The sequence below is a fragment of the Sus scrofa genome, chromosome 9 (assembly GCF_000003025.6).
Source record: "Sus scrofa isolate TJ Tabasco breed Duroc chromosome 9, Sscrofa11.1, whole genome shotgun sequence".
NCBI classification, from domain to species: Eukaryota; Metazoa; Chordata; class Mammalia; order Artiodactyla; family Suidae; genus Sus; species Sus scrofa.
In genome coordinates this window covers 77,772,483-77,786,100 of record NC_010451.4, presented here as the reverse complement: position 1 = coordinate 77,786,100, position 13,618 = coordinate 77,772,483, and the positions used below count along the sequence as shown (strand labels likewise).

Below are 13,618 nucleotides of genomic sequence, written 5' to 3'. Positions count from 1 at the left end.
ACCATAAGTTTGTTTTCTGTCTGTGGGTATATTTCTGTTTTGTATATAAATTTATCTGTATCATTTTTTAGGATTCCACATATAAACAATATCATATGACATTTGTCTTTCTCTGTCTGGCTTACTTCATTTAGTATAATATCTAGGTCCATCCATGTTGCAGCAAATGACATTATTTCATTCTTTTTATGGCTGAGTAATATTCCATTTTGTAAATATACCACATCTTCTTTATCCATTCACCTGCTGATGGGCATTTAAGTTGCTTCCATGTCTTGGCTATTGTAAATAGTGCTTTAACCAACATTGGGGTGCATGTATTTTTTTAAATTAATGGTTTTCTCTGGATATATGCCCTAGAGTGGGATTGCGTGATCACAAGGTAACTATTTTTAGTTTTTAAAATAACCTCCATGGTGGCTATACCAATTTACATTCTTGCCAACAGTGTAGGAAGGTTCCCTTTTCTCCATATCCTCTCTAACTTTTATTATCTGTAGACTTTTTGATCATAGACATTTGACTAGTCTGAGGTGATATGTTGTAGTTTTGATTTGCATTTCTCTAATACTTAGTGATGTTGAGCATATTTTCATGTGCCTTTTGGCCATCTGTATGTCTTCTTTAGAGAAATGTCTATTTAGATCTTCTGCCTATTTTTTGATTGGGTTGTGTGTTATTGATATTAAGCTATATGAGCTGTTTGTATATTTTGGAGATTAACCCCTTGTCAGTCTCCTCCTTTGCTAATATTTTCTCCCATTTTGTGGGCTGTCTTTTTGTTTTGTCATTGGTCTTCTTAGCTATGCAAAAGCTTTTAATTAGGTTCCATTTAAAAAAATTTTTGTTTTTATTTCTATTATTTCTAAGAGGTAGCTCCGAAAGATATTGCTGTGATTTACATCAAAGAGTGTTTTGCCTATGTTTCCTTCTAGGAGTTTTATAGTGTCTGATCTTACATTTCGGTCTTTAATCCATTTTGAGTTTATTTTGGGGTATGGCTGCTCAACAAATACTATGCAGTTTACCTAATATATCACTGTTTTTTCCTCTAGGGGGAGCCTGGTCCTCCTGGTCCTTATGGTCCTCCAGGAGCCCCTGGTATTGGTCAGCAAGGTATTAAGGTAAAGATACTTGCCTCTCTGCCCGTTGATGAGTACTGAATTTATTGTAGGGCCGAGAGAACTGTGATTTCAACTCTGCTCAGCCTTACCCTCATAGATGCAAGTTACAGTCTAGATGTTTGGACATGCTCTTGCCAACATACATCTAGTTCTGTTGAGTTTTCATGGACTTTACATGTCAACATGCAAAAATCTTATTGGGATGTGAAACACCTTAACATATCAGCTATCATGTGCTCACCTCAAACAAGCAGAGAGGGGCCAAAACCAGAGGAACCACAACACTAGATAAGAAAATGTTGACAGAGAGGTTTGTAGGAAACTAGAAAAGACTGGAACATCCAACACCCTGGGAGTCTGTATCATGTAGAATATAATAGAGCAGAAGTGCTTATTTTAAAAATGGCTTTTCCATGTCATTGGGACAATAAACCTTCAATATGGGGCTAAAACAGAGAGTAGTATATAACAGTGTACTTCGAATATAATCATGTGTCACCATGGATGGCATTTAGATAATAAGCACATTGAGACTTGAGGCAATGTGGCATTTTTATTGGCAGAGTTATTAGAGAAGAGTTCTGAAGGAGATCAAATATAAAAAAGAGATCTGAATGGTGAGGTAAAGTAGAGCCGGACTGGGTGGCATCCCAGGACAGTGGTGAAGGGGCAGGGAATAGCGCGAGCATCGTTAACTTGGTCATCTCAGTAACCAAAAGGAATTCCACACAACTGCCCTGCCAGTTGCTACATAATAGTTTCTGGAAGCTGAAAGTGCCATATTGCATTTAGACAAGAAGGAATGAGGAACATTTGGGGGTAATTTGTTCACTTAAATTCAAGGCATTTTTCCTTCCTCTAGATTTTTTTTAATCTTAATAAATTTGAAAAGTTTGACAATTTTGCTATTTGTCTTTGTGGAAGTCTCCAGAGCATCTTGTGCTATGTGTATTCTTTATGTGAAAACCTAACGTTCATTCAGTTATTTCTTTCTCTTAGGGGGAAAGAGGCCAGGAAGGAAGAACAGGGGCTCCAGGACCGATTGGTGTTGGTGAGCCAGGCCAGACAGTGAGTAGCAAGAAATTCCAGATGGAATAAAAAGGACAAATATAGTTCTTATGTGCTCTTTATGGTCAGAATAAATGCTTAAATTAAGCCATCTTTATCTTTTTGAACAACAAAAGACAATAAATATGTTAAAATCATATCCAAGAGTTATTTTTTGTAACACTTGAAATAGGAATTATTAATTAATTAATTTATATTTATAGGATGTGTACAACAGGCTCTCTCACACTGTAACCCCTTGCAAGATTGATCAGCTTGCCCATGATGGAAAGAGTCCTCATATATCAACATTTCCTGGGAGATAGGAGACTTAGATTCAGATTTAATGTCCATTCTTTCAGTATAGATATTATTCTATATTGTCTGTATTCTATATATTCTATTCTAAATATTCTACTCTGTATTCTATATTCTATTCTATAGAATAGTCAGAATAGACTATATTCTTAGAGTAATTGACTTTCCTGAAACCATGAGAAAGTCACTGAAAATAAGGACCTTGCTCATTACCTCATCCATGATTATACTCTAAAGCAAGAATTGATGATAGTAGACAGGTAATCCCTGTGATATTTACAGCTTCTACCTTATGAAGCTTTGATGTTTACTATTGTTGGAAAAGAAAAAAAAATCTATCAAGAGAGATCTGGAGAGGCAATGAATAAAACATAATTATGCTGGTATAAGAAGCTTTTTCACTTCTCAAGTAAGTATTATTCTCCTAGGAAAGAACAGTAGCTAACATGATAGAGGTACAAATAAAAACAACTGATTGTGAATAGTTTGTCTCCAAACTGGGTTTTGCTATGTTTTGTTCCTCACATGTAAATCTTAACAGAAACATGTGCTTCCTTGCTGTACTCTGAGAATGAAATGGTAGCATACTATTTGAGGGTTAGGCTCTTTACCAATGTCTGGATATACTAATTCAATAAAGAGAGCATCATAATGAGGAAAGATATATTGGTCTATATAGCCTCAGTTTCAACTAACTAAACCACTTAAAACTAAACCACTGAGAAAGAAGAATATTAGCTCCCTGCAGTGGTTCTACAATGGAAAACTAAAGTCACCAGAAAACTGACATGACATCAGCTAAAATGACATGGGTCCAGATAGGTTGCCACATATAGAAGGAGTGCAGAAGAGTGTCAGGGAAGTTTTTGACAAGAATGAAAAAGAATCTTTTCACAATGCTCTGAATAAGTGCAAATAAAAATGAGCTTCATGTTTTACTACAAAGCCATCATGAACTATCCAAAAGAACCCTAGAATTTTGAAGCAAACATAAGACCTCTTCCTTTTCTTTCACATGCCTACTTTTAATTTAGTAAACTTAACAAACAGCTTCTGCCTTGCTGATGGATCCTAGGAGAGCCTGCATGGCTAACCATGAGACAGTACATGACCATACATGTTGAATTATTCATCATGAACTGGGTGTTATACAAGACAGCTGGATGTGTAATAGAAGTCCATCATTAATTCTTGAAGATTCAAATTGTTTCATGAGTAATTGGCTTAGACTTTCACAGCATCTGCTTCATTGTTAACTTTTCCCACAAGCCACACCTATAGCCCCATATGAACAAAGGAAGAACAAAATTGAGCATGTTATGCTGGCTAGGTGAAAATTGACTGCTGCAGTGCAGCACTATGTCTCTTCATGAACACAGAGTGTGAAGATATTTGTGTCCTAGGTAAATGCTCACCAAAGCACATTCATTTTAGAGAAGGCTCTAAAGAAATGAGTAGATAAGATGTAAATCAATCTCTTTTCCCAGCTCTACTATCATCCACTCAGTTTTAATGAGTGGCTGGGATGAAGGTTATACATAGGATCAACATAAACTTTCTTTTTAAAAAAAAAATGCTATACTTGATTTACATTGTTCTATCAATTTCTGCTGTATGGCAAAGTGACCCAGTCATACACACACACACACACACTTTCTCATATTATCTTTCATCATGTTCTATCATAAGTGATTGGATAGATTTCCCTAAACTTCCTTTTAGCAAAGCTAATCTGGATACTGTCACTGCTGAGTGCCCAGCCTGCAAAAGGTACTTGAAGTCTGATGTCAACTTATTAATATATTACTTCTAGTGTTTTACTGTTTTTGCTTTTAAACCCTGTAATTTCCTTTCCTTATTTTTTGGACCTGCATTTTAAAGAAAAATTTGTATTTCTTGCCTTTCTGTTTGTAGCTAAAGAGTTTTTACAATATTGCCAGAACATGAACTTGTTTGTTTTCTTGCTATCCAAGCCACAGTTACAGAAATTAGAGTGACACTGTGAAGTCTGTGACTTAACTGGGGACTAAAATCATAACAAAGATGGGAAGGCTCTCAAGCAATGCATGAAAATGTTGCCCCAAAATGTCCTAACAAAAAAATCAACATTGAGAGGTTTCAAATTATTTCAGAGTAACAAAAAGACTTGCCTTAGGACTGACAAAGGTTCTGCTGAAAGTTCTTTACATTTGTTTCTTTCTCTGAATTTCATTTGGTTTCAGGTTTAGTACTACTCTCTTTTTATACAATGGTAATATAAATCTGATCTCCTGAAATAATATTCCAGCTCCATGACCTAACTTTGAACTGTCATCTGCCATTGTTAATCATATGATTACCACTAGTTTGTGTTGCTCTGACAGATGACTGATTCATGCATAATAAATTGGTTCGGACTTTCAGGGCGATCTGTTTGCTTTGGTGAAAGGATATTTGGAGCAGTGTCAGTAAAAAATACCCTTTGAAGTAAAACTATACTTGCTTTGAAGTTAAAAATAAAGATTTCATTCTTTGAATATTAAGGATAATTTTTATTATTATTTATCATGTTTATGTTTAATGCTGGCAAACCTATATTGAAACCACTTTTATTGATTATCCATACCGTTAAGAGTATTAAGGAAGATAAGATAGTGGACAATCATATTTATCCTGTTAGTGTCTCAAAACATTTCTGATCAGATTGTGCTGTTACTTACCTTCTATATATCTATATATATATTTTTAAAGCCTGTCTTTTAAAAAAAATCCAGGCCTTTTATTTATTTATTTATTTATTTATTTTGGTTGACTCCATAGCATGTGGAAATTTCCAGGCCAGGGATGGAACCTGAGCTATAGCAGTGATAATGACATATCCTTTAACCCACAGAGCCACCAGGGAATTCCAATATGTATTTTTTTTTTTTTTATTTTCCCACTGTACAGCAAGGGGGTCAGGTTATCCTTACATGTATACATTACAATTACAGTTTTTCCCCCACCCTTTCTTCTGTTGCAACATGAGTATCTAGACATAGTTCTCCCAATATGTATTTTTAAATTAGAGGTGTTTATTAGAAGCCAAATAGGAATGTTATAATTGGTTCTCCTCATGGCCTTTGAAAAGGACACTAAATTTTTATACAGAGCATTTCTTTTCTTTCTTTCTTTTTTTTTTTTTTTTTGGCTGTGCCCGTGGCATGCAGAAGTTTCAGGGCCAGAGGTTCAACCTGCACCACAGCATCGACATGAGCCACAGCAGTGACAACACCAGATCCTTAACCCACTGTGCCACCAAGGAACTCCATATACAGAGCATTTCTGTCTTTTGAAAAATAATCTGTTGGGAAATAGACCCACAGACATAGAAAACAAACTTTGTGTTACCAAAAGGGAAAGAAGAGGGGAGGGATAAATTAAGAGGTAGGATTAACATATATGCACTACTATAAATGAAATAGATAACCAACCAGTACCTACTGTGTAGCACAGGGAACTATATTCAATATTCTGTATTAATCTATATGGTAAAGGAATCTGAAAAAGAATATATATATATATATATATATACATACACACACACACACACATATATAATGTATATATACTGAATCACTTTGCTACACACCTGAAAACTGACACAACATTGTAAATCAACTATACTTCAAGGAAAAAGAACAAATTTCACTTTAATAAAAAAAAGTTAAAAAGACAAAAAATGTTGGTGCCGTCTTAATAAATTAAAAGTATAGTTCATCCATCCCAAGTACCTGTTCTTTCTCTCCTATGGTTAACAATCATCTTTCATCTTGACTGTTTAACTGGAAAGCTTGAGAATAACCCAGTGGTGTGGAAGATTACTCTGACAGTTTCCAGTAATTAAACCTTGGATCACTGTTTTTATACATGCCCCTAAGGGACTGTTCACAAGCATTAACTCTCTGTTTTCAGCAGCTTGGAACACATGACTTCTCAAAATCTTCATTATTTTCATTTTCACCTTGGCTAATGTACTCTAGAAATGCAGAAATGGAGGGACAGGTCAGTGTTGGCTCTGTGCATCATGCCTCTGTTTGATTATACCATACACACTGCTTAATTACACCATTCACTCTGAGGCTGCCTTCTTTGTAAAAACTTCATAAAAGGTCATCCTTAGCAATTGTAGGATTCAAGCAAAATAATTTTGATGATGATAGCAGATATTTACTGAGTGCTTAATATGTAAGCGCTTTAAATCTCTCTGTCCTAATCCTATATTAATATGTATGGTTGAGGCAGGTACTATTGTTACTACCATTTTGATAAGAAGGCTGAACTATATAGAGATTAAGTTATTTATTTCAGGTTACACTGTTAATATGTACCAGAGCTGGGACGTGAACCTCAGTTTAAATGTCACCAAAATCTGTTTTAATTATCATGCAAGACTGTAAACTCTCTAAGACAGGGAGCAGTGCTGTCTGCTGTTTTCAGATCCTAGCACAGTGACTTGGATGTATCAAGCATTTGGTAAATATTTGTTAAATGAATGGGGAAAAAAATTGAATGAACTGGAAAGACTTTGCATTCAATATAAATTGAGGTATTTTCATTTGTCATATCTGTGGTAAAGAAAAATAATTTGTTAATATTTTTATGTTACCATGTGTGATATTAGCTAGGGCTTGTCTGTTTAGTTTGCAATCTACTTTTTATGCTTATATTTATTTTTCTCCTAGTTAATTGCTCTAACATTAGAGTAAGCATTCATGGATATTAGAGCTTTGATTAAGGTCTTGGGTTGTTAAAAGCTAGTTTTCCCGCAAGCACAGCAATTTAAACTGAATTAAATGCTAGCTTTTTCCTTTAATTAAAGTCTTTACTAAATTGGCTACACATAAATACTAAAAAAGACTGTCTTTTAAAATATGCAATATTAGGGAAAGGCAAAAAAATTAAATGTGGGATACAATTAGCTTTCCCACAAATCTGTAGTTATGATCAGTTGTTGATGAGCCTAATGCTGTATCCTAGTTCTGCTACCAAGCTTGAGTGGAAAGCACCTCTTAAATTACCCTGGATCACTGTGTATTGGGTCTCAAGATCACTCAGAGTGTCTGCTGGCTTCAGAGCTCTGGGCAATTCAGTAGACCTCATGCCAAAACAGATTTACTTCCCTGGCAAGAGCCCTAATTATCTTTCTAGGTCCATTAGAGGAAAAGCTCCCATTTATGCTTCTATGATTCTCTTTTTAATTTCCCCTATGATTCTTGTAAAAAAGAAAAATCTTGTTTGTTTGGTTTGGTTTTCTGGCCAAGAAGAAAGAGAGGAAATATTTATAACCTTTCAAGTCTCCTGGTTTCAGTGACTATTTTGCCCTTGCCTTTTGTCAATTAGTTTGTTTCCCATCAGTCCATTTCAAAGCCTGAGACTGTGTTGTTTTTCTTTCCTTATGTGAAAAGTCCTCCCCTTTCTGAGTGTCTTTCTGAGCAATAGTCACGTAGACTTAATTTTGATCACTGAGATCTAAAATCCTGTCTCTCCTTAATGAGTCTATCAAGTTTCTTATTTGCACATAAACCTTCAGTGGATTCAACCAGTTCCTGAAAGAGTTCAAATCTGAAACCAGACTTATCAGAGTGGAAATTATAACAATGTATGAACAGAATCCAGTGCTTTAAAACAGTTATGCACGGATTTCTTCATAGGGCTCTGTGATACTTAATTAAATTGTTTAATTACTCTGCATGCTTCTCCAGGCCACATGGTCCTAGATTTTTAGATTTTCCTCATAGGATTATTTCCTCATTCTTATTCTGAAGCATCACTTAATTTCCATTTTCCTCCAAATTGAGAACACCAGAATAGAACATCTTATGCCAATCAAATGGAACAAGTATTTAATACAATGAGAATATTATTCTTCACAACCCTATACCTCTACTAATCAGAATATAGTTTACTAGGATGGTTGTCACTAATAAAGTTAATAAGGCCATATCATTACATGCCCTTGTGAACTAAAATTTGACCATTTTCTTTCTTCCTGTCTCCTCTCTTCCCTCTCCTCTTCTCCCATTTTCCCTGTCCCTCCCCCAACCCTCCTCCTTCTCATTCCCTGGTATCCTAACCAGGGTCCCCGTGGTCCTGAGGGAGCACCAGGAGAGAGGGGCTTACCAGGAGAAGGATTTCCAGGGCCAAAGGTAACACCACCACCTTCTGCACTAAGGAAAAATGCTTTGTCTTGCATGATCGTGAATAACAAATTTAAAAAGTGTGTCCTAGCCATTTATTCCAAGTCAAGTATTTTCCTAACCATCTTTACCCTATTAAGAGTACCCTATAGCAACTCTTGCAATTAGAAATAAGCAATTGAAACGCTTCTACTTCATATAATTACTGCATATGGTAGTAGAAAAATCTCTTAGTTTGTAGTCATTAAAGCCACAGAGATAAATAGCATCTTTATGCCCAGAAGTTAAGTTATTGAGCATGGCTATATGAAGCCTTACCCATAGTTTGTTTTGTGAAGCATAGAGAAGAAACATTCTAATACATTAATTTGTTATTGTAGTGCTATTTCTATAAGAAAGGAACTATGGGTGGAGAGAACTGGAGTTATTACCAGAAGGAGCAAAATGTTATATAAGACCTACCTTTTACTTGGCAATTGAGAATTTAAATGTTTCTGCTGCTTCTCATACACGATTCTTGGAGCTCAAGTTCCTCTAGGCTAGGGCTTGGCAAACCTTTTCTGTAAAGAACCAGATGGTAATATTTTAGGCTTTGTGAGCCATATGGTATCTGTTGCAATGACTTAACTTCTGCTGCTGTAATATGAAAGCAGCTCTAAACAACATATTAATGGATTAGCAAGGCTGTGTTCCAGTAACACTGTGTCTACAAAAGACATGCAGTGGGGCTGCATTTGGCCAATGGCCCGTGGTTTGCTGATCCCTGGACTAGGCTCTTTACCCACAATATAAGGCATGTTTGCCAAAGGCCACACAGGAAGTGATATTCCAAGACAGTTTGGGCAGCATCAACAAAATTTCAGAGTAAATAAGGATAAATTTTGGAATCTTTCTTCCTTCTTTTCTAATTTTCCCCAAAACACATGCATGCATGCATACACACACTGCACAGAGAAGCGTATGATATTTTCCAAGTGTCTAAAACCTTCCACTTCAGTCATTCAGTCAAGTCCCTGAGATCTGACCTCAGCATGGCCTCACACTCTAAAACTGCTTCTCATTCTCAGCCTCTTCCACCATGATCAATATTCAATCAGCTATCAGAAACCTAAACCTCAACTAAAGGGAAATCAATCAGCTAAAACAAATAATTCACGTGAGGTTGCGAGTGACTGCTGGGTTGAATTTTAAAAGAAGCCCTTGTTAAAAAACAAATGTTAATTTATCATAGTAAATGGAAATAACATGTTGGATAAAGGAGATGTTCCTAATACCTATGACTAACCAAAACATCATTATGAAAAAGCAGAAGCCAGCAATTTGGCAGTACATTTTCAGAAAGTTTTATGATACATAATTTCTTAAAAATTTTTTGGAACATAGTAAATTTAGCTTTTTTTAATGTGTAAAAAAATTTACACATTGTGTATGTGTAGCCCAAACAACGTGGATGATTTAAATAGCCAGAATTATTTATCCTTATAATTTGTGGGGTTTAAGAAAATAAGAAATGGCAAAGGAATAAATGAACCACTGAGAAGCATATTTCAGGGTACGTCTCAGTGACAGTTTCAACTGTATGATATAAGTATACCTCCTTCATAATAACCCATGGCAGTCATTACCCTCTGTCTCATCAAAGAAAAAACTCATTATAAGCAGTGCAGTTTAGGGTTGATTGTATGCAGATATACTCTGTAGTAATGGCTAGAAGAACCCATTAGTCACAACACTTTACTCCCCAACCAGCAAGACCAATGAGAGTTTTCTATGTGCTTCTTGGGGCTGCTTTGCAATGACATAGGCCTTAAGTGAACAAAGTGTGAATAGAGTGAGACATAAAGCTCTATTTTCCTGTTTCCTATTTCTTGCAAATGTCTTTGATTTTACTCTTGGTTCAAATAAATTCATGAAATGTTAGCCATTTCTTTTCTTTTCTTTCTTTCTTTTTTTTTTTTTGCTTTTTAGGGCTGCACACATGGCATATGGAAGTTCCCAGGCTAGAGGTTGAATTGGAGCTACAGCTGCTGGCCTATGCCACAGCCACAACAATGGAAGATCTGAGCCACCTCTGCAACCTACACTGCAGCTTGCAGCAACGCCAGATCCTTAACCCACTGAGTGAGGCCAGGGATCAAAACTGAATTCTCATGAATCTTAGTTGGGTTCATTACCACTGATCCATGACGGGAACTCCCAGAAATGTTAGCTATTTCTGATTGATTATATGGTTTGTTTTTCTTATAAATGCGCAAAGTGTTCTGACTTCATTGATGTTACATTATGACCAGAGCTATTCACCTAAGTTATGTGACTCTAGAAGCATATCCAAGAAGATTTTCCATAAATTCTTCCAAGTTTTCAATAAGTGCTTATAAATTCTGACAAAATATTTAATAAATAATTCAATCTTAGCAAAAATGATTTCATGTACTGAAAGACAATTTTCATTGTGTGATGGAACACATTATAGCAATGTTGAGGAAGACTGATTCAATCAGCTGTAATATGTCATTGATTAGATCTTCCATTACTAGGTATTTCTGATTATATTAGGAATGGAGCTCTTTTCCAACTTTAGTGATACTGCATATACGTTCTGATTGGAGAGAGTCTTTTCTATTTATGAATGTTAATACTAATTTTTTTTTTGCAATGTACAAACCTTAGAATTACCCATTTGTAGTTAGCAGTGAATTTGGATGTTTTGAATGCTTTAACTGTTTTAAAACCCTAACTTTTACTGGTGCATTGATATCCCTCCCATATACTTTCAGGGTGAAAAAGGTTCTGAAGGACCAGTTGGCCCACAAGGATTACAAGGCCCATCAATCAAAGGGGACAAGGTACTCCAAATAGGGTATATAATAGAAAAGATGCCAATAAAATTATTTTTTCATTTTTATGTATGTTTATGAACTATATGCTGCCTGACAACCATACGAAAGTATCTAGTTAATTATAAAGTCTTTAAAGACCTTTGGTAAGGGGAAGCTGCCTGAGAGGAAAGGGATATAAGAAATGTGTAAAAAACAGAGACATTTATATGTCCACTTCTAAGCATATCATTATATTATATGTGTTAGAATAAAAATTGACATTGATGATTATCTTTGGTGTTGTGTTTCTACTTAAATTACTTATTCCTTTTATTTATTATGTACTGGTAGCTATCTCTTCTGGGTATTTGTATTAAATAGTAGAGATAATGGTCAATAGTGAATTATACAAATTTTAGATGTAGTATAATTCTTGGTTTAAAGCGCTCAGCTCTTGAGTTCCAAAATACTCTAAAAATATGTAAGATGCTCTTTCTTCCTTTGGGGTGGTGAGAAGTGAGTACAACAGAGCTGCTGTGTTCTGAGTTCAGTATATTAATTTTTCCAGGTGTAGGTGATGTGGCATTTGTGATTTTACATCTGGCGCTCATGCAAAGAAAACACATTGAAATATCAGGATATTATTGCATAGTAATTGCAAAGATTTCACCTGCTATTCCTTTACCAAATCAATAATGTCTTCTCTTTCCTTTCCCCTTTTTTACCTTTCCTATTCTTTTATATTCTGGGATTCAAGTAATTAGACAAATATCTCTGTGATAAGGACTTTCAAATGTACATCATTCTTACAGAACAAGGAGGTAGCTTTAATAAGATATTCAAATGTTAGTAATGAGGCACAAAAGAGGATTTCTCTTATGTGTTTATTGAATATTTGCAGAATAGTGATTATGAGTTGGAGTCAGAAGGAGCGATCTTGAGCCTGGCTTCCACCATCTAACAGTTATGTGACTAGGAGTTATGTAACCTCATCTGGAATAGGGAGTGCTAACTTTCAGAGAGTTGTTGTGAGGATTAAATGAGATATAGCATGCAAAGCATTTATCAGAGTGCCTGCCACTGGATAAGCAATCAAGTTCTGCAAGTTCTGAATCAGAATAACCCAGCTTTGAATGAGACCTTGAGTCTATTATGTTTTTCCTTCCATGTTTATTTAGATTAGGGGTTGACCTCGGTGTAGCACTAAGAAGCATATGCTTTTTTTTTTTTTTTTTTTTTTGGTCTTTTTGCTATTTCTTGGGCCGCTCCTGCGGCATATGGAGGTTCCCAGGCTAGGGGTCCAATCGGAGCCATAGCCACCGGCCTACGCCAGAGCCACAGCAACACGGGATCCGAGCCGCGTCTGCAACCTACACCACAGCTCACGGCAACGCCGGATCGTTAACCCACTGAGCAAGGGCAGGGACCGAACCCGCAACCTCATGGTTCCTAGTCAGATTCGTTAACCACTGCGCCACGACGGGAACTCCTGCCAGGGTATGTCTTAATGACAGGTTCAGGTTTTTAATATTGTATAAACTGTGATCTAATGATGTGCTTTTGTTCATAAAACTGCATTTATTTAGCCCACTCATTGGCAAACTATAGGATGAGCTGCCTGTTTTTGTAAATAAAGTGTTATAGATCATAGGTATACCTATTCATATACTACAGAGGCGGCATTAAATAGTTATGAAAGAGATCTTATTATGACCCTTGGGTGTAACATATTTACTATACAGCTGTTTTTTAAATTTTTATTTATTTTAGTTTTTATTTTTTTGCTTTTCAGGGCCACACCTGGGCATATGGAAGTTCCCAGGCTAGGGGTAGAATGGAGCTGCAGCTGCCGGCCACAGCCACAACCATAGCCACACTGGATCTGAGCCAATCTGCAACCTAGACCACAGCTCACAACAGTGCTGGATCCTTTAACCCACTGAGGAGGCCAGGGGTTGAACCCATGTCCTCATGGATACTAGTCTGGTTTGTTACCACTGAGCCACAATGGGAACTTCTATCCAACGGTTTTTGTTTTGTTTTGTTTTGTTTTTTTTAATTTGATGTAGTCTAAATACAACTGACATTAACATAAGCATATGTATCCATGTTGCCTAATCTAGTGGTCAATGTTCAGTTACTTGACCCATCA

At 36.0% G+C, this 13,618-nt stretch overlaps 1 protein-coding gene and 1 long non-coding RNA gene across 5 annotated transcripts in view; one reads left to right on the top strand and one right to left on the bottom strand.

Annotated features, from left to right (window-relative positions):
- Positions 1 to 13,618, bottom strand: part of LOC110255476 — a 170,355-nt gene that overhangs the window by 13,126 nt on the left and 143,611 nt on the right. Inside the window, exon 3 of the long non-coding RNA XR_002335835.1 lies at positions 9,110 to 9,207. This is a non-coding gene — a long non-coding RNA (uncharacterized LOC110255476). The remainder of the gene's footprint in view (positions 1 to 9,109; positions 9,208 to 13,618) is intronic.
- Positions 1 to 13,618, top strand: part of COL28A1 (collagen type XXVIII alpha 1 chain) — a 171,050-nt gene that overhangs the window by 55,839 nt on the left and 101,593 nt on the right. For all 4 annotated transcript variants that reach the window (XM_021063396.1, XM_021063395.1, XM_021063397.1 and 1 more), the window contains exons 12-15: positions 1,056 to 1,124; positions 2,124 to 2,192; positions 8,588 to 8,656; positions 11,425 to 11,493. In XM_021063396.1, the coding sequence (XP_020919055.1) occupies positions 1,056 to 1,124; positions 2,124 to 2,192; positions 8,588 to 8,656; positions 11,425 to 11,493 (276 nt within the window). The remainder of the gene's footprint in view (positions 1 to 1,055; positions 1,125 to 2,123; positions 2,193 to 8,587; positions 8,657 to 11,424; positions 11,494 to 13,618) is intronic.